The sequence below is a fragment of the Poecilia reticulata genome, chromosome 21 (genome assembly GCF_904066995.2).
Source record: "Poecilia reticulata chromosome 21, P_reticulata-male-v2, whole genome shotgun sequence".
Taxonomy (NCBI): Eukaryota; Metazoa; Chordata; class Actinopteri; order Cyprinodontiformes; family Poeciliidae; genus Poecilia; species Poecilia reticulata.
Window position 1 is genome coordinate 20992625 of NC_088850.1, and position 20180 is coordinate 21012804.

General features: G+C 39.3%; 2 protein-coding genes and 1 long non-coding RNA gene across 10 annotated transcripts in view; 2 read left to right on the forward strand and 1 right to left on the reverse strand.

The window, feature by feature from the left end:
• kif26bb (kinesin family member 26Bb) overlaps positions 1-12500 on the forward strand; it is a 40678-nt gene extending 28178 nt beyond the window's left edge. The window contains exons 13-15 of one of the 3 annotated variants that reach the window (XM_008398178.3): positions 5971-6140; positions 7775-7925; positions 9976-12500. In XM_008398178.3, coding sequence (XP_008396400.2) covers positions 5971-6140; positions 7775-7925; positions 9976-10175 — 521 coding nt within the window. In that variant the 3' untranslated portion in view covers positions 10176-12500. The remainder of the gene's footprint in view (positions 1-5970; positions 6141-7774; positions 7926-9975) is intronic. The other 2 variants (XM_017302025.2, XM_017302026.2) reach the window with 2 other exon arrangements.
• A 2608-nt stretch (positions 12501-15108) lies between these two features.
• cnstb (consortin, connexin sorting protein b) overlaps positions 15109-20180 on the forward strand; it is a 20341-nt gene continuing 15269 nt past the window's right edge. For 2 of the 6 annotated variants that reach the window (XM_081602197.1, XM_081602199.1), the window contains exons 1-2: positions 15110-15386; positions 18639-18673. Coding sequence is in view for 1 of the 6 variants with exons in the window: in XM_081602201.1 (XP_081458327.1) it covers positions 15347-15386 (40 nt within the window). In the remaining 5 variants the exon portion in view is untranslated. Of the gene's footprint in view, positions 15387-16895; positions 18674-20180 lie in introns of all 6 variants that reach the window. The other 4 variants (XM_081602200.1, XM_081602202.1, XM_081602198.1 and 1 more) reach the window with 4 other exon arrangements.
• Positions 15185-15733, reverse strand: LOC108165775 (uncharacterized). The gene is made up of 2 exons (XR_001776108.2): positions 15552-15733; positions 15185-15467 (listed from the first exon to the last, which is right to left on the reverse strand). It is a non-coding gene; the product is annotated as an uncharacterized LOC108165775 (long non-coding RNA).

The following is a 20180-nucleotide window of genomic DNA, read 5'->3' on the forward strand; positions in this document are numbered from 1 at the left end:
CCAAATATTTTCTTAGATGTTTCTAACTATCCAAACAGGCTGCTAAATTAAAACAGAAATGCTGAAGTACCCATGTCTTACCAGTAGATGAATAAAATCAACATTAATACTATGAAAATTTCAGAAAAACATTTTTGACATGGCTAAAGGTAGTGCTAGGCTTTAGATTGTTACAGAATTATAGGTTGTGTTTTGTTTTACAGCATTTAAGAGTTATGTGCTGTGTTTAAAAATATTTAATATGGCAATGACGTTATTGTTAAGGCAAAGAATGACTTTAAAAAGTTGAAGCGAAGATGAAATTTGATCATTTCTGATAGGTATTTTCCTAGAACCTACATAAAAGAACCACAGACAACGTATATGAATTTATGACTAAACTTCTGCAAGCAAAAGGAGAAGACTCTGTCAACTGCTTCTCAGAGCTGTTCACAGAGCGTTCTGCTTCTCTTTGGATACAGCTTGTCTTTTATTCTCAAACTTCAAAGAGGGAGGATAGGCAAGATAGACAGCAGAGGAAAAACAGCAAAGGTCGTAAAACATTTTACCTAAACAAAGCAAAGGTCGTAAAACAATTTAACATCTGGCCCCTGATCTGAGCCCGGTTCAAATCTCGGTCAAACTGTTTCACATGAAGATAACAGGCAGCTGTGACTTCCAGGTCAGTTCACACATACAGTTTAAACAAGAGAACACTTTAACCTGAATATGAACTAAAGTAACAACAAAATGATAATACCAAAAAATCTCTATCATTCCCCCCTTTTTATCATTTCACCATGTGTGTAAACCTTATTCAAAAGCCAAGCATAGAAAAGAAAAGAAATAAAATAGAACCAAGAAATGCAAAATATATACATTTTTTGTCCTAGTCTAAACATAGAAATTACACAATGATCATAATGAATAAATGAAATAAACAAAAACAAAAGAAAGAAACAGCAAAAAATCAAACGCAGTTTTCTCATCCCTAACACCACTTGTTTTCACATTTTTGGTGTAGGAATCATTCAGCAAATGAATTAATCCGTTCAGTGATTACAGAACATCATCATTGCACAGAAAATCGTCAGAATCTCAAAACAAGTCATCTTCATTCGTCTCATAGGATGCCTTTGCTAGCTGATAACTGACAACAGTTGTGTTACTTGTCTTAAACATCATACTTCGTAGGTATGGAATAATGCAACCCTTAAAAGGACAGAACAGAACCGAAACAAACAGAATAGGTGTCATGAGCTTTAACAGTAAAGTCCACCATGGACCAGACATGAACCATGAAAACAAATCAAAAAGGAAAAATGTGATCCTCGCGTAGCACCGTCTACACAATGTTTAAGTTCCTCCAGGCCATGTAGAGCATCAGAAATAGTTCCACCAGTTCCTGTTTCGTCAGGAACACGCTGGGCCAATGATTTTACAAACACCTCCCTGAGAGGCTGTGAGCAGGTCCAGCACAATACGATTTTGCAAAACCATGTTTCTCAGTTCAGTCAGCCCTCTCATGGAGCCGTTTGCCAGCCGGTGTGTGCTGTTGATGAGTTGCAGTAATCCATATCTGTTGATTTCAACGTGGTCCTGAACTTCTCCTAATCCAACTCCTGGGAACATGCTCTGCATGAACTTTTCACCTCCGGTCCAAATCCTGATTTCCCATGGAACTCCAGTGTCTGTTGTGAGGCCTCCCCAGCGTTTGACCTCAGGCATCACGCTTGGAGCAGACAGCCAGAATGTGTCGTCCTTTCCTGATGAGTACAATCAGGTACAGGAAGTACCAGTCTGCAATCACCCGTGAACCATAGTCTCCTGGCACTATGGTACTGCACAGCGTTGTCTCCTGTCGTCCAATGTCCGATCTGTGATGTTGAAACTCCTCTCCTGAAGCATGTTGTCACAGTCTGGGTTGTCCTTCCAGACTTTGCAGTGTGGAGTCATCCTTTGACCCCTGCAGGCTGTGCAGTCGATGAAATCCTGTGTCGGTTCACAGTGGGTGTAAACCTTGTTACACAAGTTTCAAGGTAACATCCCAAGAGAAACGTGTCCGTTGTTGAACACGCAGCTCCTCAGAGACCCGGGTTTAGCTTCTGCTAAAGAAATGGTCTCTGGTATTTTCCATGCGGTTAGTGGAAATGGAAATACGTCAGCATTAAAGGAACAGTTCATAGATCCAAAAAGTTCCTTCACGGCATCTCCTATCTGAAGTAGAACAGAATAGTCATTTTAAAATTCACCTACGTTTCTGTAGTTTTCGGGTTGTCCAGTCGGATCTCGTCATTCCGCCGTTGGCAGACAAAGTCGGACCTACGTCGCTGGCCCAGCGAAGAATTCTACTTCCTGGGTCTTTCTTTCCAGGTCCAATTGACTCTGGCCATGCATGGATTCAGCGCGTCTTCCTCTGCCTGACAGCGGTCGGTATGAGAGATCCCGGGTTTCGGCACCAAAATGATAGGTATTTTCCTAGAACCTACATAAAAGAACCACAGACAACGTATATGAATTTATGACTAAACTTCTGCAAGCAAAAGGAGAAGACTCTGTCAACTGCTTCTCAGAGCTGTTCACAGAGCGTTCTGCTTCTCTTTGGATACAGCTTGTCTTTTATTCTCAAACTTCAAAGAGGGAGGATAGGCAAGATAGACAGCAGAGGAAAAACAGCAAAGGTCGTAAAACATTTTACCTAAACAAAGCAAAGGTCGTAAAACAATTTAACATCTGGCCCCTGATCTGAGCCCGGTTCAAATCTCGGTCAAACTGTTTCACATGAAGATAACAGGCAGCTGTGACTTCCAGGTCAGTTCACACATACAGTTTAAACAAGAGAACACTTTAACCTGAATATGAACTAAAGTAACAACAAAATGATAATACCAAAAAATCTCTATCAATTTCCTCTCAGGAACCAACTTTTTCATCTTGTGTTTGAACTGAAATGGAATCGTAGTTTCAACTATGGAGGACCAAAACCGACATAATAAAAAATAAAAGAATAAATATATAAATAAAAGAATAAATGTATAAACAAAAGAATAAATATATATTTTGATAAGAAATAAAAGCATAAATATATTTTTGATAAGAAATAAAAGCATAAATATATATTTAGTTTTTCCTTTTCCTTACACGTGAGTTTCCGTCCAGTAATGTATATAAATGTATATATTTTCTTGTTCATTTCCCCTAAACATTTCTTACTATGTCAGTTTTGGTCCTCCAAAAATATATTTATGCTTTTATTTCTTATCAATATATATATATATTTATTCTTTTATTTATAGATTTATTCTTTTATTTATATATTTATTATTTTATTTTTTTATTACGTCGATTTTGGTCCTCCATATTCAACACCTTTCTACGTGTTGAAAAGGTGGCAACGTTGCTATTTCTAGCAAGGCTGCAAGAAATATATTTCTTTTGTTGTTTTGAGATGACAATCTGTAACAAAGACTAATATTTTCACTGTAGTTAATTTCAAAAATAGTTTTTTAATTTAACTTCATCATCCTGAAGCTTGTGAAAACATGAACCGATGAACAGAAAAAGAATGGAAAAAATGAAAAGGTTTATTTTTTTCTCCCCTAAATTTACAAACTAAATGTTCTTTTTTGAATAAATGTGATTTATAAAAAGTACAAGCCACCACAAAATATTTCTACATGAAACTCAGTTCCAGCCAGAACAGCTCTGGTTTGTAATCTGGCTACATAACATATTTATGTGACATTAATTAGACATGACACACAGCTGTAAAGGCCTAGTTTCTTAAAGGCCTCAATGTCTAATTGTGTATGACATGACATCATTAATATATGAAGCCGGTGATGGCCTTTACTAATGGAAGCATAAACGCAGAAACTTAAGTGTGTTTGGCTGGTAAAGTAAATTAGAAAGTTGGGTGTGTGCAGTTACACTCAGACTTGGTGAAGGAAATATACTATAAGCTGGTAAAGATGATTAGAGGAAAAGAAAAGGATTAAAAGCACTTTTTTTTAATTAGAAAAATTCCATTTTAACATAGGAACATAAACATCATATACTGTATTTACAGCCTGTTATTCCTCTTTCGCTCAAATTAATTCACATTTCTTGAACTTGTCCACACTTTGACACATTTCAACCACAAAATTGATTTGGTTGAAATGTGTCATTGAACATTGATAGACCAACACAAAGTCATACATAATCCAGTAAGACATTTATACATGGTTTTAAAAAGGAAACTGCTGATGGATTGGATGGAGCATGACTGTGCATCAGTTTTCTTGTCTTGACAGAGATTCTCAATTACATTTGTTTGAACTTTGACTAGGCCATTCCACCTCATACATATGCTTTGATTTTTTTACTGCTCCCTTGTAGCTCTGTTTTTATATTCAATGTTTTTGTCCTGCTGAGATGTGAACCTCTGACCCTGTCTGTTCTGTTTTTTTTTTTAGGATTTCTCCTCATTTAGTCCAATGTTCGTCTTAAACCTGCCTTGATTGCCTTTCCTTACTGAAGCTATTGCCTGTTGCTAGAAATATGTTTTAAGTGGGAATGTTGGGGAATGTTTGATTTTGCATGTGTGGGTTTTTTTTAATTATTATTTTTACTTTCCTCTGACCAGATCACGTTGTTCCACACTTGACGTTACGTCTACATGGCTTGTAGAAGACATTAGAAGGCATATGAAAAATGTCCTTTTAACAAAACTAACAATTTAAGAAGTACTACTACTGAGAAGAATGGTCCAGTCAGAGTGATCAGAATCAGGTTATGCACTATATATGACTCATATGGGCGCCATACATGAGGGGCACCAAAGTGGAAAAATGGTTTCTATTTGGCATGTTCTGTGTTTAAAGACTGTTTGTGCGCGTGTGAATGATCAATAACAGAGCCGTGATTGTTTCATTTGAACCGTGTTATCTGATGAGGGGCAGGCTCTTGTTATTTGCCTGCATACGCCTCAGAAAGTACATTGCTGCACCCTTGTTTATAGCCCAATATTGTGTGCACTAACAAGTTGTGTCTCGTTTCACTTGAGTTCAGAACGCAAACGTTAAAGCTGCAGTATGTATAGTAACTTATAAAAAATATCTGTTAAAACTGTCACCATGACGTGGCAGTTTGAGCTACCACTGTCATCTGAAGAGATGAACTGCTCCCGACCAAAAACGGCCAATCAGAGCCAGAGGGCGGGTCTGAGCGCTGTCAATCAACCTCCTGTTCGCTGCTAAATATGTCGATGGTGGAGAAACTACTCACCGTTCCAGGAAAACCGCTTTTCCACTTTTATCGATGACCATGCTAACTAGCCTTAGCATGCATTCATGAGAGGCTGTGCTAGCTGCAGTGTAACAGAGAGCAAGGGGGGAAGAAAGAGTGAAGGATGACCAACGCCACGTGGAGGGTGATTGACAGCAAAAAGACCCGCCTCCTGACTCTGATTGGTTGTTTCTAGTTAGCAGTGGGAGAATGCAGAGGAGCTTGATGTTTTTATTTCAGATATATGTCTCATATTACACTGTCATGACATAGTGACAGTTTCAGCAAATATGTAAAAAAAAAAAAAAAGTATAATAGTTACATACTGCAGCTTTAAAAATTGGTGAGGCCTTCACAAAAGAGCTGGATTTATACTGAGATTAAATTATACACAGATTGACTTGATTTACTTATTGTTAGACTTTTTGAAGGCAACTGGCTGCACTGAATTTTACACGTTTAATTGAAAATGAGGATAAATACAAAAATTCCACATTTGCCAAACTTTTATTTGCAAAAGAAACGTTAAAGCCATGAATACTTTTCCTTCCACTTCATAATTACTCCCTGCTTTGTGTTGGTCTGTCACATAAGATGTTAACAATCGTAAAACGAAGCGACTCAGTGGTAGCTATAATATGTATCAATAGTCACGACTGTGTGTGAAAAGGAGAAAAACGTGGTGGGAAAGCAGCTCTTCACCGCGCTTCTGCTCCCTCTCAGGTTCCTACCAGCGCCGTCCGTCCCACGACTCCGCCCTGCCCCTGAAACGGTCGGCTAGCGGTCTGGGCTCCCACTGGATAGAGCGGGAAATACCGGAGGCGTACGAGATCAAGGTTTATGAGATCGACAATGTGCACAGGATGCAGAAAAGAGCAGGTGCTGACAAACAGGTGCAGGTTTCATTTTCAGTTTTTTTTTCTTTTTTAAATTTTTGCCTTTGGAGGTTAATGGCAACCAGCACGGAAGAATTTGCGTTTTTTCTTCTTTTTTTATGTGTAAACACATAAAGTAGCCATTTTGATAAATAATGCATATAATTTTTTTTACCATTGAAAAAAAAAAGAACTAACCTTGCCATAAAATCAAATAAATGCTTAAAAATGTAAGGAAAGTGGGAACAAACACACCCCTCGCTGCTAGTTGTTAGCGTGAATGAAATTTAAACAGATTGTTGCTGCGCTTGGTAAGGTGAGCCTGGATAAACAGCTAAAATGTGCCTAGAAGCAGAAAAGCGGTGCATGCGGTGACGTTATGTCCCAGATGACGGCGGGTCAGGCCTCCTGAGACTCTGGCCTGTCTCCGCCAGTCTCAGACACGGCCAACTTTAATACAATTTTAATGAGCACATGGGGGAAACTGGGTCAATGCCCCACAACCGAGAGAACAAAGAGTCACTCTGGAAGCAAAGACAACTGCAGACTGCAGGTAATCCTTCCTCAAGGAGAATCACTTAACTGTATAGTTTTACTCACTGCTTCGCTGTCGCAGATTGATACAAAAGACTTCATACCTCTTGACCCTTTTTCACATTTTGTCTTGCAGCAATCCCAAACTTCAACATACATTATTTCATGTGTTAGACCAACACAAAGTAGGGTATAATTGCATAAGCAAAGGAAAAGGATGCATGGCTTTCAAAATGTTTCACAAGTGAAAATCTGAAAAGTGTGACAGCTTTTGCAATTTATTTTTGAACTGAATTGAATACTTTGTAGAATCAGCCAGTGTTACGTCTCTACGACATTTGTACATCTAGAAAGTAGCTGAAGCTCTTCAGATCAGATGGAAAGTCTTTGTGATAATCAAATTTTAAAGTGTGGTCCAAGAGTCCATTCCTCTATTATTTTCTGCTCATTCAAGATTTCCATTGCCGGGGCAACAGGTCCAGGGATATCTGCAGGATACAGACATCCCTGTATCCCGCAAAAGCAACAGACCAAAACTCACCACAGCAGACTAGAGCAGCTGTGTCAAAGAAAATTTTATTTTAGGTCACATCAAGATCATGAATGTTTATGAATGTTGTAGCAAATTGTATTAATAAAATAGAAGAAACAGTTAAAAATATTAACCAATAGTCTGCATTCAACATTTTTTCACATTGATCAGTCCCTCCAGGATTTTATGATTATTTTTTGTGAGTTTTTGCCATTAAAACCACAGATTGTGCTATTTGAAATATTTGCAAGGAATTTTGCGATATTACGTTTGACAGATAGTAGGACTTTTTGTCACTTGCAGTCTGTAACCTGACATCAAGTAACACTGAGGCACCAGTGTAAGAAACATCACGCTTAAACATAATGTTTTTGAGATTAACACAATCCGACCGTACATTTTGGTCTTCAAGATCTAGGTTGTTTCACTCCCCAGAGGTTTTGTCTGTGCACTCTTCATCCTACCTTCAAGACTCAGGAGTTAACACAGGCCTAACATGGAGGTGCAATAAAAACAACAACAATGCAAAGCAGCGTATGAGGAGAGAATGCAATAGTGAAATGTTTGTATGAACTGGTGGTTTCAGGGCCGTGGATGCTTCAGCGCCAAGCTGAGGTTTTTGGAGCATCGTCAGCAGAGGATCTCAGAGGTCCGAGTCAAGTACAACAGACTGAGGAGAGAACTGGAGTACGCCAAACACAACCTCATGCTGGAGCCCGCCAAGTGGAACCAAGAGTGTCAGTAAAAACTCTTCTCTGGTTTCTGTTCAATTCCCAGAGTTATCAAGGAAGAGTATCTTTCCTGTTCTTTCATAGGCCTGTCACAATTGTTCTAGTAATTATTGTTATAAATGATGATATTATTTTGATAATGGCATTATAATGCAAGTTTGCCCTCTAAACTTTAATTTTGTGAAAGAAAAATAACACAACACTGGAAGACATTTAAACAGCCATAATAAAACACAACAACCATAAACAATAAACAAAAAGGAAATAAAAACTGGAGATGCACTGATCCAATATTAATATCTGTTCCCCTATTGAAAAAAATTATAGATTGAGTATCCATAAGGACAGATCTATTCAGTCTAACTCTACGTTTTGTGCTCTGAGAAAAGTCATGCTTTATTTATTTTACATCATATCTAGAATTCCTATTTTGACTTTCTGAATTTTGTTGCAGTTTATTTTATATGCTTGACCAAGGTAGTCAAAATATTATTTTGGTCAGTTCCAGTTTCTTTATCATTTATTTTACATTGGCTGCTCTACTCCTAATTGCACTGACTGAACAAATTAAAGTTGTTTATGCACGTTTGACCAAGCTCATGAAGCTATTGGTTTATTTCAATGTACTGTATTGGTGTAGAGTTGTCAAATTTGTATTTCAGTACTTTTAAGTCTGTGTTTTAAAAAAAAGAAAGAAAGTCAATTCATCGCTGATTTTCTAGATCGGATCGGTATCGGCCAATACTACCCCTCAGATATCGGCATAGATATTAGAAGTGAAAAAAAGTGAATCGGTGCATTTCTAATAAAAACCATAAATATAACTGGCTACAATGGCTCTGTAAAAAAAAGTCCTTCAAATAATATAAATGATTAGAATGGAAGTTATTTTGCTTGTTTTAATTCATGCGCTTAGTTGATTAGTTGCTTATTACGACTTAAATGTGTCATGTGTATCAGCTGAACAGCACAGCCCTGTTCAACCATTCAGATAGAGTTTTTGACAATTACATCAGTCGTTTTGAATTATTTATTAAACACCACCCGGGGTGAATTGTTATGGAAGGAGAAAGCTGTCAATGAATCATGGGTGTTGGGTTATTAAAGAGTGGCTCACTTACACTTTAAGTATTATTGCCCAGTGAGCATTTTAACACAAACTCAGAAGAAATATGAAGGACAGGCTATTTTTTTATTTTTTTGCACATATGAATGGAGAAATCATAAATTTCTTATAGAGATTAAGCATCAAACTTTTATATTGTATGCAATGGTTACATAAAATGAGATGTAAGCAGCAGAAAAGTTTGAAACTAGAGTAGTGGTAATAATTTATGACTTGTAAATTTTTAAGAAGTCAAACAAAAAAACAAACTGAACAATATAAAATAACTTGGATAAAATGTAATTTGTTTAAAAAAGATCTATTTAAAAAAAGAAAAGCAATTCAAAGTTGCTACAACACTAATTAACCCGACTACACAGAACAACTAAATTCATTTTTAAATAAATACTATGCAGATCTGTAAAGTCTCTCAGGTGGCACAGCTTGCTTATGGTCTGCCTGTAAAATAAAATGACTTTTACTGATTTAACTGGTCAAGATTATAAGAAATGTGCTGTACAAAGGCAGCACATCATCTTAAAAAAAAAAATAAATGAAGTTGATTAAATGGGACTTTTTTCAGTTCAAGAAATGGGAAAAGAAATTATGAAATCACCCTGTAAATTGCTCTTCTGAAACAAACACCTGCAAAAGGTTGTTAATGCAAATGTAAAACCGGAAAGGATTGTGATTGACAGCGCTAAGACCCGCCTCCTGGCTCTGATTGGTTGTTTCTAGTTGGCAGTGGGAGAAGGCAGAGAAACTAAATTTTTTTCACAGATTATCTGTCTGCTATCATACCAGTTTCAACAAATATGTAAAAACAATATATTTTAAAAAAATAAAAGTTATGTACTACAGATTTGGAACGGTACAGCAGCACAAATCCAGATATATTAGTAACTGCGGTCAGCGTCAGACATTAAGTGTCACCTTGTTGTCCCTCTACAGTCGACGTGTGGCAGACTTTCCAGGTGGACTCTCTGGAGCACCTGGAGGCCCTTGAGGAGGTCACGGCTCGGCTGGAAAACAGGGTCAACCTCTGCAAGGCCAACACCATGATGGTTACCTGCTTCGATGCGTCCACCAGGAGGCGCCGCAAGAAGCGACGGCGAAAAGCACAGCAGCAGAAAACCTTGAAGCAATTCTAGCCTGAGAAGTTGGCTGTATTCCTTTTTAAAATGTCCTTATACCTGAGCGATTGAGACTGAGATTATTGCTAAATCTTATTTCATATAAGTCTGATGGTTTTAAATTAGTCACGGCATAATGCGGAAGGAAATTTCCAGTCATCAGTCTCACAGGGCCTTTAGAAGATTACAAGCACTTATCAAACACATTATACTTCTATTAACCTTGACCTTTTAATAACAAATTTTAACCATTGTTTTGCACTGATATTTGGTCAAATATTCCTTAGGACGTTTCAGGCAAACTAAATATTTTAGTGACCATCAGCAAGGGTCAGGCAGAATTCTGGCTGCATATTTGACAGTCAGTGGGGTGATCCCATTAGTTGCGTAGGTGTTCCCCTTTTTCCAAGTAGGTGTAGGGAGACTAGGTTACCTGCTGTGTGTGGGACTTCACTGCATTTATCCCAATATGTTTGGCATCTTAGGGTGCATTCACACCAGTTGTGTTTAATCTGCTTTGGTTTGCCTAGAAAATCAGTTGTTTTGGGTTGATGTGAAGGCTTAATCAAACTTTGATGTGAAGCAAAAAAGCTAACTGTGGTCCGCCTGAGAAACTCTATCTCATTTCAGTTGAAGTGAACTCTTGTGCAGTTTGAATGCAAATGTGAACGTCAAGCGGACCATAGACCGCTCCAAAATCAGGAAGTGGACCATAGCGAAGGGCATTCTGGGTAAATATAACCAAAACAAACGTGTGTGTCCAGCACTAGCGGGAGAAATGGCTCATGGTCTTTTGCCAAAGACAAAAGAGGAATCCTACAACCACTAAAATCTGACGCCAACCTACTTTTGTTTACATTTCTGAGTTTTTTATGTCGTTTTTTTCAGTAGTTCTAGGAAACTATTTTAACAAGCGTTGGTCAAATATTCAGGCGGAATTGTGCTGGGAATTTGTTGGTAGCTATAAAAAGCAAGTGGTTCCTCTGCACTTTAGTAAAGGGCTATTTACCCAGATATTAGTATATATAAGCCTGTAGGAAACAATTTGAACTTTGTGAAAGAATGGAAAACTGAATCATTTTTTAATAATTAAATTCATTGAGGTCATGTTATCAGTCCACCCTGGAAAACAACAGAACAAAAGAATCAGTAAAAGACCCAAATTATTAAAACATTCATCCCCTTGATGACTGCAAACTTCTGACTGGTGCTGTTGATAACACATTGTTCTACTGTCTCCTAAACAAAGACAGAACTTGTCTTTTGTTCTGCTAGTATTTTGCAGAATTTGTGCTAGCTACTTTACTTCAGTAGCATAAATGTATGCTAACTATAGGAGTAGCTATAGCATACATTTTAGCTACAGAAATAGCTAGTAAATTCTAGTAAATTGTATTTCTACAATTTACAAGTTAGAAATATGCTAGGTATGTTTGTAGCTAGCATAACTTTTTTGAGCCTTTTTTGTGCTGAATATTAAAAACATCATTATGATGCAAGACCAGAAACCAATGATTCAAAGTCAGCATTTAAGTTGGAGAATTTTTTTTTTTACAATGAACACCACAAACAATTAACATCTACCATACTAGCTGCTGCACAGGAAATCACAATCAAGAATAAAGACTGGCTTGTTTTGTTGTTTTTGTACATTGTTAATATTCTGGATGCACTTTTTTTTTTTATTAATTTGGTGAGAACCTTCACTGTACGCATGTACCTCCACCAAAAAACAAACAAACACTTCAGCCGTTTTGGACAAGTTGTGTCATTTTTGAATGAGAGGATTCTTGATCATCACTGTTATTTTCCTGTCTTTTTTTTTTTAAAGGAAATACTCTATCACCCTTGGTGCCATTTTATATATACAGTAGACTTTTTTCGGTGCTGACACTGTATGAATTACGCCTCTTCTTATTTAAAGCTCATGCGAAGGACAGCAAATGGTTTAACAAAGAACAATCTGAGACTGAGGACAACACTGAGTTTGTTGGAGTTACTACCTACTGAAACATTAATGTGAATTACTTCTCTCCTACCTGTGGTCTTGGATAAATAAACGGACACTTTAAATGCGTCGGTAAATAATTTTAAAACAGTGGATTCTACTTCCAGCTTGACAAGAGGAGAAAACTTCTTCTGATGTCGCCACGAGCAAGGAGCTCTCAGCCAATCCCAGACGAGGAACGAAAGCTCTGTAATTGGTGAGAAATGCTGCAAAAAGCATTTTTGTGGCGTGTTTAATGTAAAGCATATGAATCAGCATGTTGTTGGTAACTTTGAAAAAATGACTACAGCTCGATTGATTCTTTAATTAGGGAAAAAAATAAAGTCATGACACTGGAGTCTCTGTTTCTATTGCGTCTGTGTTGTGATTAGAAATGAAATGCTTTGTAATGGATGGATATTTATGTACTGTTTTTTGCAGAAGGAAAAAGCAGTAGTGAAGCAGAAATAATTAGATGAATTCCTGGCAGAGAGGGTTTTCCAGTCTGTAGATAGAGAAGAGGTAATGAGGCCAAGCAGAGTTCAGCCCTGAAGCAACCCAATTAGAAAGTCAGCAGAAAGGAGGAAAGAAGCAGGAAAGTTGCACACACAAACACAGATATGTCTGCTTCTTTAACAGAGCCATTCTTCTTTTTCTGCTTCATTTATTTATTGTTTTGCTACGTCTGGGAAGAACAAAACAGATCATAGTTATCTGTGTTGAGAACTGCATGCAGGAGACTCCAGTTAACTGAACACACGAGGGTCCTGACTGAGTCGGGGAAAAAACTTGGAATCTGATTTAAGTGTTTCTAATAAAAAGAAAATAACCCATTTTTCCTCTAGAGATTTATTCTGTTTTGCTTTGTCATAAATCATTCAAAAAATCACAAAAAGTAAGGTGAGTAAGTATAAAATGTAGTTTTCATGAGATTATTTAATTTATTGAAGAGAGAAACATCCAAACCATCATGGTCTTATGTCAAACTGTATTTAGATTACTGCCACACCAGTGGACTCAAGAAATCACTTAAACAAGACAATATAAAGGAGGCTAAAAATTCTCCAAAAGTAACTTACATATTATGTGAAAATTCAAGAACAGATGAAAAACAAAGCCATTGACGTTGAGTCTTGAAGTCACAAATATGTATTTTTTCTATCTGAACAATGATGTTACCCTTAAGTTTAAACTTGTTGACAACACAAAGTGCTTTTCATTTTGTTTTTATTTAACCATATGTACTTTTGTTTCTGCTCTTTTCTGCTTTCTTTTCAGGATAACAAAAAAGACCTTTCCTTCTTGTCTCATGCTATTCTTACTTCCAGATTGGCGATGACCAATCTTGACCCAAGATTGGCTATCGCAGTACAAATAATACACCTGTTCATACAGAGAACAGGGATCTGCCATAGATACCGTGTTTGCAGCCTGATCATTCAAGAAGATATCAGAAGAGACCCGAATGGGAACCTGTGTACCTGAGAGGGAACATTGTATCGCCTGCAGTTTAAAACTAAAATCAGACAATAATTTTCAAGTAGGACTGAATGGACTGAATGCTATTGCCACAATAGCGAAGGTTTCTAAGTTTTGAACATAAAAATTTGTTTATTTTTTATGTATTGAAATTGTGTAATTCATCAGTGTGAAGTACTCCTGGTTTGCAGGCTTTGACAGCCTGCAAACCAGGAAGACGATTCTATTAGCATCTGTTGTAGGGATAAAACTGGATCATTTCAGATTTCATGATTCAGCAAGCAGAAGGAGGGTCTGGAGTTAATTCATTACAGCTTATTTTATCTTTGGAAAATATTAGCACAAACATCTGATTTTTACTTTTGCAAAATTTACCAACTGTAAATTTCCGGTTTCTAAGCAGATGTGCAGTATTTCCAAACAACTTATGTTTTATAAACAATAGTTAATTTGGTGTTAAGAGATTAATGTTTTTTTTTCTTCTGATAACGAACTGCCATTTAGTATAAATCCGATTTTTACTTTTGCGTTGAATGTCTGTTTTATAAGATATTCAACACCAATGACAAAAAAATAAAATAATTTTTCTGAAAAATTCATCAACTGCACAGTTCTTGTTAAGTAGTATAAGATAAATAGTATTTCAAAAGAGCAGCAGAAATCTTAATTTTTTTGAACAATAACAATATTTGTTGCTAATTTGTTGCTAAGAGATTAAGAGATGAGCATGCTTTCTGGTAACCAAGTGCCATGAAGTAAACATCAGATTTTTACTTTTGCAAAAGTAAAAATCAGAAGGCATTTCATTAACATTAGCAGTAGCTACTGCCCACAGTAGCAGTAGCCTTTTCCCTAAAATAAGCTTTTAAGCTGTTTTGTTTATTTATTAGCCATGTTTAGCACACTGAATGGAGGACGTCAATGTATTCTAGTGAGACCCCACATTCCACTGGCAGCATTTGGGTAACATAAGCATTTTTTTTCTAATATTAGCTTAAACAATGGATAGAGTGAGTCAATGTTGCTCAACATGCTTGTGACTCTCCTATTGAATACATTGTAGCTTACTTTAGCTTTAATGCTAATTTTTTAGCATGAGAACGCCGGGTTCCAAACAAAGAGCACACTTTGGCAGGCCCCGTTTAAATTTCTTCAGAAATGTTCTAGTTATCATTGATTCTTTTATCTGGTGGCCATTTTCAAAATGCCCACATTAAAAACCATTTTTTTGTTGTTTAACTAATCCCGTTTTTTGAGTGTACATTTTGCGAGTAGAATATTGAAGATATTTCATAATAAAAACCTATAGATATATTGCAGTGATTTGGCTAATGAACATAAATGTGCTCTGTTCTGCTTATGTAAAGGAGGCAATGCGGTGCAGGTCACATTTTGCCGTTTCTCCTGTAATCCTCTGCCCTGTTTTATTTCCTGAACGCTTCATCTGTTACGTAAGCACCGACACCACCAGGGGCCAGTGGACCACATCTGCCAGAAGATGGCAGCAACGGACGCACGCAGAATGAACTAAATAACCAGCTTTTGTTGGGAGATGGGTATATTTATTTATATATGTGTTTGCGGCGAGAAGAAGCAGGAAAAAAATCCCCAGATAGAAGCGTAAACAAACAGGCTGGAAGAGTGCGGGACACAGACGGAAGTTTGACCGGATTCAGCCGCGGGTAGAGGAGAGGAAACGCCGCGACGCTGATCCAGGGCGTTGATGTTAGGACAGACGGCCAACCGAGAGGCACCATCCAGCAGTGAGTGCAGCCCTCCATCCATCCTCACAGCCCGTGTTCTCTGTCCTAAAGACCAGGCACTGGCGTAGACCAGTACCATGGCTGTTTGGGGTACAGTAACACAGGAAGTGGTGATTATTCCAGCAGTCATAACGGAGACGGACCGCTTTAAACTCGGTAACCTACTTTAGTCTCGTTAATGATGCTGACATAAGGAGGCGGAGGTCTATTCTGTCCTTTAAGGTCAGTTTCTAGCGTTCATGTCGGATGATATAGAGCACATTTGGTCCAGACTGACAGGCTCTGCTGTAAACAAAGTCGTTAAAACGGGGGGAGCGCGAGCTGCAGTTGTGTCAGAGACACGTGCAAGTTCACACCACGGGAGCCACCTGCACTTTAGTTCCTCTAAAAGGGACATTTGGATAAAATATCCAGATAATTCAGCGGGAAGAGTCGGGAAGACTTCCCGAGATTCCTAAACTGATATGGAAATATTTAACTTTTATGGTATGAATGCAAATTAGTGGTAGTTTGTCCTTCAGAAATAGTATGTGGTGGTTTATTCAGCAAAATTTGTGGGATCTAACATCGAAATACATCAGCAGATGTTAATTACATCTAGTTTTTTTTTGTCCCAGCTTTGTCATATAGAGTTATTTGTTACATTAAATTCTATTACATAATCAGTTATGTCAAATGAAAGTACACATTGATGTCTGGTCTGGTTTTTCAACATGAGCAGAAGTGGGTTTTCTAGCTGAAGAACAAGCTAGGACAACCCTGAGCTAGCCAAGCTTTGTGTAACATATTTCATAACCAATGTAATTCAAACTGTTTTATATAACACAATAAACACAAAAGGCCCCAAAACATTATGCATTATAAGTAATGAAAAGTTGTAATCCAGACTAGACTTCCTCTAATTTTAGTCAAAAGCAGCTCTAAACAAATGGATTTCTACCTCTAATTTAAGGAAACTTAGTGTGTCAGCAGTTTTCTGGAAGTTTGTTCCATATTAGTGGAGCATAAAAACAGAATGCTGCTTCTCCATGTTGGGGATGCAGAGCAGTCCAGAGAAAACCAGAGAGGTCTGGAAGACTGATTCAACGACCATAGATCTTTAACGTATTTTGTTGCTAAACTATTGAGTGATTTATAAACTAATAAGAGTTTTTTCTCTGAGCTACAGGGAGTCATTGGAAGGACTTCAGAAAAAGCAGTTGCCCCACTAACCCAGTAACTGATTCTGACCTTCCTGGCAACAGCAGTGTTAGTGCTGACTGGCAATTATTCCTTTTCATCACTCTGAAGAAGTTTTGGCCCGCTCTTATTTACAAAATTGTTTCAGTTCATCGGCTTTGAGCATTGACAATGTCATGTCTCCGCATCTCAATCAAATTGCAGTCTGGACTTTGACAGTGTCACTCCAGAACCTACTAATTTTTTGAGCAATTCAGATTTTCTGGTGTTGCTATGATCATTGTGTTGCTGTATAACTTAGGTGTGCATTCGTTCTCCTTATTTCAATAGACTGATGCATTTCTGGAGTGGCGAAAGCTAACAGCTAGTCTAGAGAGGAGGTAAGCAGCTCCCTCACAACATAACATCCTAGAAAAGGAGAACATATTTACTTTTCTCAGGCAATTGTTTTCCTCCAAATTGTCTCAGGTGATGTGGCAGAAAAAAACCCCGTTGGATTAAAAACAGTATTTAGCTCATAGCTTCAATACATTTCTAAGTAGCAAAATAGAATCTGTTGAAGCAAACCCAGAAATGTCATGCTGTGATTCACACAGAATTTCATCTTTTAAGCCTCCACTGCATCATTCTCAGCTCCAAAGCTGCAAACCCTGTGAGTCAGACCCTGCTGCTGGCGTTTGTACTTTATGTCGCATTCCATGTTGCAGTCCATAACTTTCCCATGACAGCTAACAGGCTGCGTGAGTATCGCACAGATTTCATGCCCTCAGAGCTCAGGCTGAAAATGTAACCTACATGAGGCAGAAATGTTCATATGTGCAGCAGAACTTTTATTGTCCTGTATAGTAAGCCAAAAAATGTGACGATGTTCTAGTTTTTGTTAGCTTGTGTGTCTAAACATTCAGGTAAAAGTATTAGGTAAAATTGGCTTTTTTGAGCTTCATGTTACAATGTTATTCTCTCATCACAAACACACCTGGAGTGTTGCTTTGATTCTTTTATGCATGTTTTAGAAATCCTTCAATCTCCCGTGGCAACCATTCAGGTGTGCAAAACACCTAGGGGCCTAGCCCCGCCTTCAAGGCGCAGCTCCTCCCCCACTCAACTCCTTCAGACTAGCCAACAGCAATTAGCAAACACCAGGTTGAACTGTACATCTGCTGAACTCGTTATAGGAGCTACTTTTCAGTGAAACTCTGGTAAAAATGTTGTGAAAGGGTTAATAGAGGAGACATGTTGTCATAACTTCCTGAATGCGGAGTTTCAGAAAGAGCAGGCACTTCTTAAAGAGACAGAGACCTTAAATTTCAAGGCATTGAATTTCAAAGTCAGATTTATTTTAAGCTTTGTTTGATATAAAATATAAATATAAAATGTTAATAGTATTTGCAATGTTCTATATTTTATCATCTCACAGCCACAAACTTCATTGTATTTTACTGGAAAATCTGAGATGCAATGTGATGCCCACAACACTAGGTGGTGTATGATTATGGAAGCAAAAGGACACGAAGTTTTAAAAATTCCCTACAGAGAAAACCTACAAATTCAAACTTACATGTAGATTCATTGCCCCTGAGTCATTAATGTGCATTATTTATTTCCTATGTCTTCATTTGGCTGCTTCTCAGATTAATGTTATATTTTTGATCTGTTGATGGCATGATTCCCTTTCTAATGCCGCCCTGAGCAACCGCCCGTTTGGCTCATACAAAAACCAATCCTTGTTTTCTAAGTCAAACAATAGTCAAGTTTGTGTGCAGTTTATCCATTTATTGGATATTTGTTTCCTTAAGAAGGCCTTGACAATTCATTTCTTATTCCAAAGCTGCCCTTTCAGATTAAAGAAGCGGTGATAAATAATTAATAGCAAACACAGATCTGTCTATGCGTTGACAGTTGCTCTACTTCACTGCTGAACTACAGTCAGTATCCGTGGTATAAACACAAAGGAAACCCATCAAGTCGACAACATAATGACCACTCCACTCCACCAGTGATTCTTTCTCTAGATCAGTAGGCTCAGGCCATATGTGTTGTTCTTTTTTTTTTTGTTTTGTTTTGTTTTGACAGGACGACTGGTGGAAGGAATTCAAGCGAAGAGGAAGGCAGATGCATTGTGGCGGGTGCATTGTGCTATGGGCGGCAGCCAAGGGAGGGACCCTGGCGGTCTGATCCTCGGCTGCAGAAGCTGGCTCTTGGGACGTGGAACGTCACCTCTCTGGTGGGGAAGGAGCCGGAGCTAGTGTGCGAGGCTGAGAGGTTCCGGCTAGAAATAGTCGGCCTCACCTCGACGCATGGCTCTGGTTCTGGAACCAGTCTCCTTGAGAGGGGCTGGACGTACTTCCACTCTGGAGTTGCCCACGGTGAGAGGCGCCGGGCTGGAGTGGGCATACTTGTTGCCCCCCATTTGGGCGCCTGTACGTTGGGGTTCACCCCGGTGAACGAGAGGGTAGCCTCCCTCCGCCTACGGGTGGGGGGACGGGTTCTGACTGTTGTTTGTGCTTACGGGCCGAACGGCAGTTCAGATTACCCACCCTTCTTGGAGTCCTTAGAGGGGGTACTGGAGAGTGCCCCTCCTGGGGACTCCCTTGTTCTACTGGGAGACTTCAACGCTCACGTGGGCAATGACAGTGAGACCTGGAGGGGCGTGGTTGGGAGGAACGGCCCCCCCGATCTGAACCCAAGCGGTGTTCTGTTGTTGGACTTCTGTGCTCGTCACGGATTGTCCATCACGAACACCATGTTCAGGCATAAGGGCGTCCATATGTGCACTTGGCACCAGGACGCCCTAGGCCGCAGTTCGATGATTGACTTTGTCATCGTCTCATCGGATTTGCGGCCGTATGTCTTGGACACTCGGGTGAAGAGAGGTGCGGAGCTGTCCACTGACCACTACCTGGTGACGAGTTGGCTCCGGTGGTGGGGGAGGAAGCCGGTCAGACCTGGCAGGCCCAAACGTGTAGTGAGGGTCTGCTGGGAACGTCTGGCGGAGTCCCCTGTGAGACGGAGCTTCAACTCTCATCTCCGGCAGAACTTCGAACACGTTCCGGGGGAGGTGGGGGACATTGAGTCTGAGTGGACCATGTTCCGTACCTCCATTGCCGAGGCGGCCTATCGGAGCTGCGGCCGCAAGGTTGTTGGTGCCTGTCGCGGCGGCAACCCTCGAACCCGTTGGTGGACACCTTCGGTGAGGGATGCTGTCAAGCTGAAGAAGGAGTCCTACCGGGCCTTTTTGGCCTGTGGGACTCCAGAAGCAGCTGATAGGTACCGGCAGGCGAAGCGGCATGCGGCTCGGGTTGTCGCTGAGGCAAAAACTCGGGCGTGGGAGGAGTTTGGAGAGGCCATGGAGACAGACTTCCGTACGGCTTCGAGGCGATTCTGGTCCACCATCCGGCGTCTCAGGAGGGGGAAGCAGTGCAGCACCAACACTGTTTATAGTGGGGATGGTGCGCTGCTGACCTCAACTCGGGACGTTGTGGGCCGGTGGGCGGAATACTTCGAAGACCTCCTCAATCCCACCAACATGCCTTCTGTTGAGGAAGCTGAGCATGGGGACTCTGGGCTGGGCTCTCCTATCTCTGGGGACGAGGTCGCCGAGGTGGTCAAAAAGCT